Raw genomic sequence first — 14,554 nt, 5'->3', positions numbered from 1 at the left:
AGGCACTATGTTAGGAACCAGCTGACTGGGAATTCTACTCCTACTTCAGGCACAAAGCTAGATGGGTGCCTTTGGCCAGTGTTTTTTTCTCAGTGTTAGAAGGCAATGACAAACCAGTTCCAAAAAATCTTAAAACTTGCAGGGACCTTAGGCTGACGTTCCGGGAAAGACAGAAAGTTCTGTTGGAAGATAATAAAAAGATTCTCAAAGAAAGAGTGAGATATGAAATATATATATTTGTTATACATATAACACAAGACAGGCTATGAAATGGGATATGGGCAGTTATATTGGCAATGTTACAAAAGTGGTTTGCTTGGATTTTTTTTTAATTCCTAATTTAGTCATACATAAATTGTAAGAAGATCAGTATAGTAGATTGAAGTTGGCCATTGTGAAAAATAAACTCCTGGACTAAGATTGGCCTCAGCTTGAGGTAGCAGGGATATTCTTAAGATTTTATGTTGTAAAAATGAAATCTACACTATTTTCATATTTTATTTCTTAATTCTAAAGAAACTGCAAATTGTATCAAATAACTAAAACAGTGGTTATAGAATTCTTGATAAGTGAATACATTGTGATTTAAATAAATGAACTTTCCTGGCTAGTGATGATTATATTTAAATTGATTTGATTTACATTTATATTTAGTTTTTTGCATTCTTCCTCTTCTGCATTCTGTTTAACCATTTTTATTCTCTATATTGGTGTAATTGAAGACCTCAACTTTCATTTTAGGTCAAAGTCAATACCCAATGTGGAGTGGGAAAAATGCAAAAATATTGGGGTTAATTTAAATATGACCTGGGAGAGTTTCAGATTTTCATGGTAATTTTTTTTTTGAAACACTCATCTATAATGATTTTCATTGTAAATATAATGACTGGCAAAATTGAAGAATAGGTGATGCTTACAGCTTAATTCATTAGACGACTATCAGGTTGCTGAAAAGCTTTTATTATTAGATTTTTATTTGTAAACTGGATTGGAAATGGATAAGCGGACATCCCAATCTATATAGGCTAATAAAGGCTAATAAGTAGATTTATTGATTAGTGAAGTCACTATGAAAGGCTTCCTGTGATGATTTCTTTCTTTCTTTCTTTCTTTCTTTCTTTCTTTCTTTCTTTCTTTCTTTCTTTCTTTCTTTCTTTCTTTCTCTTTCTTTCTTTCTTTCTCTCTCTCTCTCTTTCTTCTCTCTTCCTCCTTCCCTCCCTTCCTTCCTCCCCTCTCTCCACACATACATACATACATACATGCTTTATTTATAGTGAAATCAAAGGGCAAATTTGTGCACCCCTCCCCATCCTCTACATAAGGTTTGAAGTAATTTTTGGGTAAGAGACGGTTTTTATTTTCTCATGTTTTCAAAAAAGACTGATCTTTTTTCTACTAATTTAAGAACTGGGGCCTGTACTCAGTTCTGTTAAGGAGTTTGAATTATTGCATTGTTCGTTGGCTCAAAAATTGCAGCGTACTTAAAGCAGGTTAAGAAACCTTTGTATACATGCACCCTTTTGAGAACTTTGCATTTTATTCTTCTTTAGAGTAAACAGAATAAGCAGTGGTAAAGACAGCTTCTCTATTCTTCCCTTTAATGATTTGTCTCAGATATTACTCTGCTGTTGCACCAGATTCTCTCCATTGAATGATTTGTTTATAGGTAATAGTCCAGGGAGTTTCTGGGTTGTAAGAGCTATGACAATAAATTATAGTATGGTCTTTCTCTCCATTATTGGGTTGTCTTGGTGAGCATCCCCATGGGATTCAGAGAGAAGACTGTATAAACTTGTGGCAAGTGTCAGAAATGACACACCATGTCCTATGAACTCCAGATGACTGTTTTTCACACTTATGACTGTGGTGGCATCAGAGGCTTGGCAGCTGATTCAAAATTCAAACACTTCGCACTGACTCCTATTTATGATGGTTGCAGTGTTCCAGGATCATGTGATCACCTTTTTCGACCTTCTGACAAGCAAAGTCAATGGGGAAGCCAGATTCACTTAACAAGCGTGTTACTAACTTATCAACAGTGATTTAACAAGTGTGCCAAGAAAGATCGTAAACTGAGTACTACCTGTATATATCCTCTTATCTGTTTCATGGTATTCAAATTGCCATTATAAAGTCTGAATTAATCTTAGGTTCTCACAATTTTAAATTATAAAGCTATTGCTTGAACTTCCTCTTATAGGGCTTTTCCTAAAATTTATTTTCAGCACTATGCTGCGACTCCCTGCTATCCACAAGACTCTTGTTAGTGTTACCCGGACTACTACAGGATGCGGTAAGTTGACTTTCTATTCAAATCCTCTATATGATGATTCTCCATGTTAATTTTCATTATTGAGCTTGCTAATGTCATATTTTTTCATGGGTTCTGTTATTGATAGAATCACTGATTCCAAAAAGTAATTGTCACTTCCTTTCTTGGATTTGGCAACCCTCAGCCCACCGCAGCACCTATCTAGTGTTAGGATTCAATTACAAAATGTTGCTTCTTGAAATAACTGATGATGTGCATTCTCAAAGCCTGTCTTAGTGTATACTAGTTTGTAGACATACATTCAGTTTCTCAATTTGAACATACTACTTGTTTCATTCTTGGTCTGGACACTCGTGCTTATTTATTTGTTCAAGATGTTAGATCTAGTCCTTTGTTGCATGAAAATTTGGACTACTACCAGCTTATACCTATTTTTGAAACATTAAGAATATTGAAACCAGTTCCAGAGACCTGAAATTGTTGCAATGGTTTCCAAGCTACTATTTATCATAATTAAGGGTAGTGATATTTTTCTCTTTCATTTTGTATAACTTTTGTATGATAGGTTGATGAGAGGTCTGACTTGGCATGTATTAACAGAGAGTTTGGGGATGCAGAGGGAGGAGTCTCTTGGAAACATGCATATTTGGATTTTGAGTGCAGCATCAGCCAAGATCCCAGGGCAGGTGTGATGGAGTAGCTATGGTTATCCAGGATACTTTGTTGGTGTTGGTCCCATGTAGACCAGACACAGAAATCATTTCCATAACAAGATTAAAACTATTTTTATTAAGATTGACAGAATCTTGCAAATCTATCTATGCTGTACCTACTCTCCTTTCTTACAATCCCGTGAATTAGGTGTCTGTCTGAGTAGCTTACAAATAGCTATCTCTCTGTTGTGGCCTTCAAAAATTTTTCCCCGTTGTCACTTTGAGCTCACAAATCTTCATGAAGGTTGTCTGCCTTACTCTCTACAGATGGCTTTCAGGGGCATTGCTCAGAGGTAACCAGATGTGATAATGATAATACCCAGCTATACATCTCTGCCCTGGATCAACAAGTGATAATGCTGGAGTGTATGGAAATTATAGGACCTCAATTTCTCAAAGCTATAAAGCCAGGATGGAGAGGAACACGTTTTAATTCAACCCTAGAAAGTCTGAGTAGCTCTAGGTTTTAGGCTATCCTGGATCCAGTGATTTTTCAGCTTTAATTTTGGAACAGTGGTATGTTCAGGAATTTTCCAGAGCGCTGCGTCTCCACTCCATAGCTGGGTAAGATCCTCTTCTCTGACAGCAAGTGAGAGAACTTTTTTTAAATCCATTACTCCTGCTCTGTGCCCTAGCCACGCCTCCCTTTACCCATACAACCCCAGTCTTTCTCTCAGTTGCTGACAGACTGAGGTGTTTTTTTGCGCTCTGTGCCTGGGATAGTTATTGCGAGTAGGCTCTTTATTTATTCTTTTTCGTGAGTGGAGAGCTGAAGTGGAGAATTTCTGCCCACGAGTCAGCTGCATAGCCGGTTGCGTGCCTGGGAATCCCGGGCCGCTCTGTGCTCAGCGTGTGGGGCGATTGCCGCTGGTGGAGCGGGCGCTGGGCGGTTCACCGCCGCATCCCCTCCACCGTCGCATCCCCTCCACCAGTAAGTTATTTCTAGCCGGCTCTCTGTGATTAGAAGCGGCAGCGTGGGCGCCCGACTGATTCGGGCTGAAGATTATTGTGAAGCGGCGCCAGTCCCGTCAGGTCTGTGCGGGCGGCGTCGCCCTTTACAGCTCGTTTGTGAGTCGAGGCTGCGAGTGGGGACGTGCTGGAGAGTCTGCGCGGCCGTCGCTGGGCCGCTGGCCTCCTCATTTTCCCCTGGGTGGCTGGAGGTAATTGCTGGGCGTTTGGTGCAAACTGAGCTCCATGCCTACGCCGCCATTTTGGAGCCGCTGGTGGTGCGCCCGCCAATTTGGAGCTTCGGGAAGGGCGGCTGCCATCTTGGAGCCCTTCTCGGTGATTCCGCCCGCCATTTTGGATTATACATAGGGCGGAGCGCAATGGCAGCCTCTGGCCTCCCCGTTGCAAAAAAAAAAAGGGGGGGGCAGCTGTAGGTAATCCCAAACAGGCCAAAGGGTAACAGGACCTATAGGGACCTGCTAGCCTCGCTGGGCTACACTCCTGGTTATTGGCCTCATCAAGTTTGTTTGGCCCCTTTCCTGTTCTTCCAGGACTTACTGGGAGGCAGTTTGGACAGATCTAGTCATCAGTACTTATTGTAAATAGTTCCAGTTGGTGTATATATTGTTTAAAAAAAAAAAAAAGTAAATTACTTAATTAATTTACTATATATTTTTTTGCATTTGCATATACACCCATGTACAACGTACCAAAAAGAAATAATAATAATAATTCTGAGTCGGGTACCTGTTGGGAACAGTGATGGCTGACTCCTCGCTGTCATCTGACATGGATCAGGAGACCAGCCCTCCTAGGTCCTCCAGATCCCACAAGTCCAAGGGTGGCAAGCGGTCTGCTTCCACCAGCCGCTCGTCCCACCGATCTAAGTCGTCTGCTGCGGCTGACAAGGACGCCCTCAGACGCCATAAGGCCTTTGAGCGTCAGTACGAGAAGGCAAGGAGAGCTGCGGACTCTTCGCTGGCCCGCACTGTCCCGGAACCGCATATGAGAGCATCCTCTCCTGTCCCTCTGGCTTTGTCGAGGAGGGTATCGCAATCGTTGCCTGATGTGTCGGCCGTGAGCTCGGCCTCTGCTCCGCCGCCTCGAAGACAAGCTCCTTCTGCAACCTTTACGCCCACGGCAGCAGGGCTCCGGCCGCAGGACCAGCCTGTTCCTGGTGCCCACATGGACTTCCAAGCCATGTTCTCCACGGCGTTGGCTTCGATCATGGCTGCCGGTGCGCAGCAGGTGGCTCAAGGGGCTCCTTCTCCGCCTGCTCACGCCTCGGCTTCAACTTCTTCTGGGCGCTGGGCCCATTCCCCTCCCCGGCGGGACTCAGATTCCTCTGATGTCTCGGGCCAGGAAGAGGACTGTCCTGAAGATCTCGAATTTTCGGAGGACGAGGGGTTATTGCCAGATTCCCCGGCCTTTACGGGACTTTTTAGGCCTGCGCTATTCAAGTCTCTACTTCACAAGGCGCGCTTGATAACGAATTTAGGTTCAGTGGGTGCGCAGACCTCGACCTCCGTTTCTGAGGCTGGACCCCATGATGCCTTGTTTAAGCAAATTAAACAGGAGAAGGACTTTATTCCCTGTCCCCAACTTTTCTTGGATGTCCTTCAGGCGCCTTGGGGTCAACCAGGGTCTTCCATTACACCCAACAACCAGGACAAGAAACTTTACTGTCCTGCTCCTGAGTTGGAAGCGCTTTTGGACTTACCATCAGTGGATGGCCCTATGGCGGGTCTCACTTCCCAGTCGGTGATGTCCTCGGACTCCCTGGAAGGTCTGAAAGCGGAAGATAGGCGCACGGAACTTGCCCTTCGAAAAGCACACCAAGCAATTTCTTGGGCCATCAGAACCGCGACGGCCATGTCTTTCTTCAATCGCGCCTCACTGATTTGGCTGTGCCAGCTGCAGGAACGCCTTCCTCCTGAGGAAATGCGTCTGCACCAGGACGTTAACAAAATTATTGCAGCCATGGAATACTCGGCTGATGCATCGCTTAACTCAGTTAAGTTCGCCTCGCGGGCCTTGGCTTCTTTCATCACAGCTCGGCGACTTTTTTGGCTGCGTCCTTGGAAAGTGGACGTAAAGACGAAATGGAAACTTGCTGCAGCGCCATACAAGTCGCCCAACCTCTTCGGTACTGCCATGGACCCTATTCTGGTTGAAGACAAAGATAAGCGAAAGGTTCTTCCTTCGGCCTTTCGTAGGCAGGAGAGACGCTATGCCCCTTATTCTCAACGACAGCCCTTTCAGCCTTATTCGGGGGCCGGCGGGTCCTCTTCCTATTGTCAACCATTTCACGTTTCTGATCGTCCCTCGGACAGACAAAGGTTCAGAGATCGTAGCAGACAGCAATCCTCTTCGAAGCGTCCCTTTCGTGGCTCGGGCGCCAGGCCCTATCGCCGAGGCAAATGACTCACTGCCGCCCGGTCCCATTGGCGGTTGTCTGCAGGCTTTTCACCATCAGTGGGCAGCGTCAACATCGGACGCGTGGGTGCAACGCACAGTGTCCGAAAGACTTTTGATCGAATTCGTAGATCTTCCCCCAAGTCGTTTCGTCAGGTGTCTCGTACCGCGCTTGGTTGAACTTCGTTCCCTCATGGCGGCGGAGATAAGTCATTTGTTAGATATCAGGGCGATCGAGCCAGTTCCTGTGGACCGGTTGCGGATGGGGTTTTACTCGATCCTGGACCCCAAAAGTTCAGGGGGCGTCAGAGTGATCCTCAACTTGAAAGATTTGAACCAGGCGGTCCGCTACCGCCAGTTCAAAATGCACTCGCTTCGTTCAATTCTCTCCTCCATTCGGCAAGGGGACCTCATGCAGTCAGTGGATTTGCGGGAGGCTTACCTTCATGTGCCGGTTCATCTCTCCCATCGCAGTTTTCTACGGTTCGAGTATGCGGGCAAGCATTATCAATACTGTGCCATGCCATTTGGACTCTCCTCAGCACCCAGAACTTTCACCAAGCTGGTAGCTGCGGTGGCCGCTACCCTCAAGCCGATCCCGGTGAGACTCTTATGCTACTTGGACGATATCCTGGTTCTCTCGCCGTCCCGGGAGCAGGCAGCACGTGACATGGAACTCGTACTATCAGCCTTCCGGGCGCACGGGTTCACCATAAATCTGGACAAGAGTTGGTTTGTTCTGGACACTTCCATTCTACATCTGGGGTCTGTGATAGACTCGGCCAAGGGACAAGTCTTTCTGTCTCCCGAGAGGGTGTGGGACATCAGAAGTTTGCTCGACCAGGTTCTGGCCCAGAGGTCGGTTCCGCTAAGGATGCTTTCTCAGCTGCTGGGGAAGCTGGTCTCCTGTTTCCACATTATTCCTTGGGCGCGGAGACACTCTTGCCCGCTTCAATGGTTTCTTCTGCCTTTCCAGGGCGGGGGGACTCCAGTTCGGCCAGGCCGGTGTTCGTTCCTCCCCAGGTGAGGCTGTCCCTTCGTTGGTGGAAGTCGCCAGCACTCAAGAAAGGCTGTCACTTTCTGGATCAGGACAGGATCGTGTTGTCTACCGACGCCAGCCTTCATGGTTGGGGGGCCCACCTGGGTGACCAGGTTGCTCAAGGGAGGTGGTCACAGTTGGAGAGACTACACAGCACCAATCTCCTCGAACTGTGGGCGATTCGCCTGGCCCTTCTTCATTTCTTGGCGACAGTTCACGGGCGGCATCTCCTGGTCCTCACGGACAGCACATCCGCCAAGGCGCACGTAAATCGAGAAGAGGGCACGAAGTCTCACACTCTGATGCTTGAGTCGGAGAAACTATTCCGCTGGGCGGAACGCCACCTGTTATCGGTGAGGGCGGATCACATATCCGGCTCGGAAAATGTTCAGGCGGACTGGCTGAGCAGGGAGCGAATAGACCCGGCAGAATGGCAGCTGCACCCACGGCTATTTTGGGAATTGTCGCTCCAGTTCGGGGATCCGGTGATCTATCTGTTCGCCAGCCCCGCCAACCTCAACTTCCTCGGTTTATGTCCAGGTACCCAACGCCACAAGCGGAGGACACAGACGCCCTACGGTGTTGGTGGCCGACAGGACTGTTGTATGCCTTTCCCCTAGTCAGTTTGATCCCTTGAGTTATCCGGAAGATGGTGGCGGAAGGGGCGGAACTTTTGTTGGTGGCCCCCAACTGGCCTCGCAGACCCTGGTTCGCCGATCTGGTGGGGTTCTCGGTGAGCAGTCCTTGGCTGATTCCAGCTCACCGGATTTCCCTCTGTCAAGGGGCCATCATCCATCCAGAGCCTCAATGGCTCCAGTTGGCCGTGTGGCATTTGAAAGGGTCATCCTAAGGAAAGGAAGACTGTTGGATGACGTGATCGGGACCATTCAGGCAGCTCAGCGGCCATCCACGACTCGGATCTATGAGGCGTCTTGGAAGGCGTTCTGCAGATGGTGTTCGGGGCGTCATGTGGACCCGACTTCGGCAGCGGTCCAGGACATCCTTGATTTTCTCCAGTCGGGGTTGGACAGAGGTTTGGCTCTGGCTACATTGAAGAGGCAGGTCGCTGCGCTCTCCACAGTTCTATCTTGTCCCCCCCCTACCAGTCGCTGTCTCACCATCCTTGGGTGCGGGGGTTTCTCCATGGTGCTACGAATTTGAGGCCGCCTGTAGTGCATTGGTACCCTTCCTGGGACCTGCCCCTTGTTTTGCAGGCCCTCACGGTTTCCCCGTTTGAACCCATTGGCTCCATCTCATTAAAGTTTCTTTCCTTTAAGGTTGCCTTTCTTCTGGCTATCACTTCGGCCAGGAGGATTTCCGAGTTGGCGGCTCTTTCCGTCAGGAAGGACCTGTGTATCTTCCATGCTAACACTGTTGTGCTTAGACTGGATCCGCCCTTCACGCCGAAAGTGAACTGCTGGTTTCATTGGTCGCAGGAGATTGTTTTGCCTGATTTCTGCCCGTCGCCTAGACATCACCGGGAAGTCCTCTGGCACACCCTGGACATGCGCAGGGCTCTGCGACGTTATATCCGGCGGATGGCGTCTTTTCGTAAGACGGAAGCTCTTTTGGTTTCCTTTCATCTGGCGTCCATGGGTCAGAAGGTGTCATCGGCTACGGTGGGTCGCTGGATCAAGGCCTGCATTTCGACTGCATATGAATGTCAAGCATGCCCGCCTCCGGCGCTAATTCTTCCTCACTCCACAAGGAGTGCAGCTACGTCTGCGGCATGGGCGACTCAAGCCACTGTTTTGGACATATGTCGAGCGGCTACTTGGACTTCCTTGTCGCCATTTATTAGACATTACAAAATTGACGCTTACGCCTCGGCTGAGGCGTCTTTTGGCAGACGAGTGTTACAGAGTGTGGTGTCCGAGCCTTCTGGATGCAGGCAGCCCCCCCGCCCCGGGGGTTTAGGCTTGGGTATGTCCCAGCTATGGAGTGGAGACGCAGCGCTCTGGAAAACGGACGTTGTCTTACCTGAACGTCCATTTTCGGAGTGCTGCGGATACACTCCATTCCCTCCCATTGTTGGGCTTCCTGCTGGGTTGCTTGGTTGCTTGTGGTTGGTGTTGTTGTTGTTTAATAAAGTTGTGTTGACCAGTTACCTGTGCTGCTCCTTCGTTCAAGACTGGGGTTGTATGGGTAAAGGGAGGTGTGGCTAGGGCACAGAGCAGGAGTAATGGATTTAAAAAAAGTTCTCTCAGTTGCTGTCAGAGAAGAGGATCTTACCCAGCTATGGAGTGTATCTGCAGCGCTCCGAAAATGGACGTTCAGGTAAGACAACATTCGTTTTTGCAGTTACAAGTTGTATGCCTATTTTTCCTAAATCAGGAGGCAGTGCTCACAATCACTTATAACTTGGTCGCCTACTGTGTAACACTACACAGGAATGATTTTGAAAATCATCTGGAAACTTCAATTGGTCTAGAATGTGGCAGCACAGGCAATTATCTCATTATGTCCATGTCACATCTTTGTGAACTGCACTGGGTCTCAATTTGCTTTTGGGTGCAATTAAGAGTACTGATTTTTATCTATAAAGCCCAGGTAGGTTGGGATGAGATATCTGAGATATCTTACAACCATCATCTCTACTCATCCCATTAAATCAGGCAGGAGGGGCATACTCTGAGTTCCATCGATCAGAGACTGTTGTCTAGAGCAGTGGTCCCCAACCTTTTTAACGCCGCGGCCCGCTGAGCGCCCGGAGGGGTGGGGCCACGGCCCAGGAGCTTTTGCGCACGGCCCAGTGCGCAAAAGCGGTCGGGGGACATGAACGCTGCAGCGCAAAGGCTCCTGGGCCGTGCGCTGCAGCGTTCATGTCCCCCGGCCGCTGCGCGGCCCGGTGCCAGGTACTCCACGGCCCGGCACCGGTCCGCGGACCGGGGGTTGGGGACCACTGGTCTAGAGAAGCTCTTAACGTAGGCTTCTTCTATTACAGTAGCTGTCCTCTGGTACACCATTCCCCTCACACTAAAATCTAGCTGGCACTAACTGTGCTAGTAGTTCAGAGTTTTAAAGCCTTAAAAACATGGCTGTTGTCTCAGATATGAAACTCAGGAGGTTGGAATGGGTGACAATTAGATGGCTGTTATGGTTATGGTTTTTATTGTGACTTTAAAATGGTTAGTCACTTAGAATTGCTGCTTTTGAAATGGATGGCCATACAAATGTATTGAAATAAAATAAATGATACATAATAATGCATACTTAAAAGATGTAATTGATTATTAATTATTGCATTAAATAATTATCAAATTCTGTTTTATTCAAGTACGCACCACTTCTACAGCAGCTAGCAACCTGATAGAAGTTTTTGTTGATGGCCATTCTGTTTTGGTGCCTCCAGGAACCACAGTACTTCAGGTAGAATGAATTTATGCTTTGCATAACCCCATGTAAATATTTGTATTGTTTTATTTTCCATTCTTTTAAATGTTGCACACACACACACACACACACACACACACACACACACACAACCCTTACCAAGATTTATGATACCACGCTTTGGTGTATTACAGTTCACCTCTCTGGATTGATGAAATAAATACTTGTTTTTTGTTTTTTTTTAATTTTGATTTATATGCCGCCCTTCTCCGGAGACTCAGGGCGGCTTACAATGTGCTCAGCAATAGCCTTCATCCTTTTGTATATTTATACAAAGTCAGCTTATTGCCCCCACAAACTGGGTCCTCAATTTACCTACCTTAGAAAGGATGGAAGGCTGAGTCAACCTTGAGCCTTGGCGAGATTCGAACCTGCAGTAATTGCAGGCAACCGGTCTTAATAACCAGCTTAATAACAGGGTGCCTTAGACCACTGTACTACCAAGGCTCTTGGGTTGTTCTTGGGTTGTTTTTTTTTTTTTTTGCGTTTGATATACATAGCTAGGGAAGTATACAATCGGTAGATAAAAATCAATATTTTTTTAAAAACAAAAAAGATAGGATTTTTAAAATTTAAATCGGATTTTTAAAATTTAAATCAGATTTTTTTGATTTTTATCAAATTTATTTTAATAAAATGCTTTTGGAGTAAAAATCTATCTAAAAATCTATTTTTTATCACCATAGTGGGCAAACTAGCTTTGCATCAGCTGGCTAGCAGCGATGAAATATTATCCCCGATTATAGGGTTGGATGGCAAACATACCAATACTCCACCCTCCTCCTTTTTTCCCCATAAACACTCCCTGAGATGAATTGGACTGAAAGAGAGTGATTAGTTCAAAGTCACCCACCGGTTTTCTTGTCTCAGGTGGAACTAGAACTCCGTCTCCTGGTTTGTAGGCCAATACCTTAAACCCTACACCAAACTGGCTCTCAGTCTTATAATTGGGTGAGAAGGAAGAGTGAGGAGAGAAGATAGTAAAAAGTGAGAGAGAAAATTAAATAAATTAAAGTTAAGGAGATAATTACTTACAGATTGTTCTGTTTTACAACAGTTGAGCATAATAAAGACTTTTGAATTACTCAATTGATTTAACACATGTAACATGATAAGAACCTTTTGTCTCTATGAAATAGATATATAATAGAATATAGAAATAGAATATAATTTTTAATTACAATTATTTATATTACAATATTATTTATTACAAATATATATTTTTAGGATAACAGTCCTTCCAAAACAGTTTACAAGCAATTGAAACAATTTAAAAGAAGTGCAATATATATTTTTTAAAAAACAAATTTACAGGAATTTTCCCAAGGGAGAATTAGTGAAAAATGACCTGGTGAGAAGTGGGCAAAGGGAAGAGACTGAGTGACCAAACTTCTATAGGGGTCTCGGCCTTTTTCCATTCAGGGATCGATTGACCCACAAGACATTAGTGGTAAAAATAGTGTTGAACCTCCAAATAAATTTCAGCTCAGATATTTCATCATTATTTCAGAACCTGTTATTTTTTTGCTCAAGGATCACCAGCTTCAGATTGCTGATAAAATGTACTAGAGAAGTGAAAATGTCCCACTATTTCTTTTAAATAGTATCATTTACTTTTGCTCTGTTGAGATCCTGTTTCAGTTTCTGACACACCCAACTAAAATCCTTTGTTATAGAATGTGTTTATTAAAAAAAAAATTTTTTTTTGCGTTTGTGTCGGAGGCACCAAGGCTCTTCCAGGTTGAAAGGATTAGCCTATATGACAAGATTACTTGTAGCAATCAGTTTGTTTCAAGTACAAATTGTGTTTATGTAATCATTAGTAAGTTATTTTGCATTGTCCATAGAATTGTCTTGTTTCAAGTTAGTGTAAGATGAAAGTTACTGATTCAGTTAAAATTAATATTCTTTTATAGTGGTCCATTTTATTAAAGTAGGTTAAAATTAAAACTTCAAGCTGAGCTTGGTTCTTGATGATGTCATGGACATCTTCATTTATTTCATTCTTTTGTTGTTAATAGCACAGTATGGAAATGGTATTTTGCCAACAATACAGAAGAGTTGCCTTTTTTGGGATATTTCCCAACTTTCCAATGAGATATTTTCTGTAGTCCCCATCTAGTTGGTCTGCCCCTGCTTAACTTTCAACATTGACAGTTCTTGCCTTTTGCTCTTAAGTGATCTGCCTGTCAAATATTCCATAACACTAAAAAGTTTTAGATAAGGTTACTAAGAGAAAACTAAAATTATTTTTAAATGAAAACAGTAAGTAAATGATATCAAGGAATACTTTTTTCTCTTTAAATTGTTCCATTTTCAGGAAATAACTATGCCTAGGCAACTGTGACTTTCACCGTTCATTTTTATTGTAAAGGAGGCAAATGTTAAGTGTTATTTTACTATAATTACCTTGAAAAACTATAGGCTTTTTAAAGAAAGGTGTGGGGCTCCTAACATCCTAACAGATGGTACTATAAATCTGGAATTGGTAGTTTTTATTTACTTATTTCCTCTTAGCATCATTTAGGAGTATCTCTGCATAAGAGATTAATCTGTATTAATCTAGTGGGAAAAATTACTTGATACTGCACAATTATTGTGCTACCCTCTGGTCTTTCAATAAACTTATGTTAATTAGATAGTTAATTTAGTACAAAGTAAATATGCTTGTTTATAATACCTTTAGATCATCAGCCAGTATTTCTAAAGCATATTTCAAACAGGTTTTTATTTATGCCATTTAATTATTCCAAACCAATGTGTAGCTTTAATATTAATGAAACATAATATATGGTATAATTATCGGAAGACACATAGGAAAGAATATCTATTGTTTTAAAACTTGGTCCTTGTGATTCAAACAATAGTTTGATGTTGCTGGATTTACATATTGTGCTAACATAAGTGAATTCTTGGTTCTGTTTTACCATGTTGAGTGAATTATAAATTATGATTTAATATGCATGTGAATTGGCACATCATTTTAAACTTTAACTTGTATGAGAGAATAAAATGAATTTTATAGTGAAAAAATGTTTTATAATTTTTAAATGGATAGGCATATTCTGCAAAAAATGTATTTCTTGATATAGAGAATTATTAGAAGTTAAAAATGTTTGTAAATTAACTTTGACTTCAACATTTTTCATGTATGTATCTATGAAGGGTAGTAGTAACGACTCTTTTCTGCATATATTTTGAGGAGTTTTTGATGTTCAAAAATAAACCTGTTGCATTTAAACATTCAGCAACATTCATGAGCTGAGTTGCTATTTTATTTTTAACATACTAGTTTCTCTTTTTCTTTGTCTCATATTCTTCTTTTAAACTTTTTGCAAATTTTATTTTCAATTATTCTTTATTTGTAGTTTTTATTTTTGTTTTGTCACTTCTACAAATAAGGAGAAAGCACAATTGCTTTAATACAGCAACAGAGATAAAGCAGCTTCATCCATGGCTGATCTGCAGGAGGGGAATATTATACAGTGCCATCTACAATTGCATCTCTTCTCTGAACTTAGGTGAGAATCGAGGGAAGAGAACAACAAAAAATAAACTCCCCTTTCAGTCAAGCCAAGCAATCTGGTGACTTCATCTATTGTTGTGATCTAGGCTTCCTGAATCATTAAAACACACGAGTAGTCCCAAAACCCTCTTTTATTGCAACAGTTGTGAATTACGTTCATTCATAGCTGAGTCCCAATTAGTTGCAAAAAATCCTTCGGGAGAAATCCTTCGGGATAATCACCCACCTTTATCTCCCTTAACACGCTG

General features: G+C 43.7%; 1 protein-coding gene across 3 annotated transcripts in view; it reads left to right on the top strand.

The window, feature by feature from the left end:
• The window catches only part of NDUFS1 (NADH:ubiquinone oxidoreductase core subunit S1), a 45,295-nt gene that overhangs the window by 7,513 nt on the left and 23,228 nt on the right, over positions 1-14,554 (top strand). The window contains exons 2-3 of one of the 3 annotated variants that reach the window (XM_087882139.1): positions 2,226-2,293; positions 10,665-10,756. In XM_087882139.1, the coding sequence (XP_087738265.1) occupies positions 2,230-2,293; positions 10,665-10,756 (156 nt within the window). In that variant the 5' untranslated portion in view covers positions 2,226-2,229. Of the gene's footprint in view, positions 1-2,200; positions 2,294-10,664; positions 10,757-14,181; positions 14,302-14,554 lie in introns of those variants that run through there. The other 2 variants (XM_060688129.2, XM_087882140.1) reach the window with 2 other exon arrangements.

The sequence above is a fragment of the Pantherophis guttatus genome, chromosome 1 (genome assembly GCF_059756535.1).
Source record: "Pantherophis guttatus breed Tessera chromosome 1, ASM5975653v1, whole genome shotgun sequence".
Lineage (NCBI taxonomy): Eukaryota > Metazoa > Chordata > Lepidosauria > Squamata > Colubridae > Pantherophis > Pantherophis guttatus.
The sequence above is the reverse complement of the archived record's forward strand: the minus strand, read 5'-3'. Positions and strand labels throughout refer to the sequence as shown.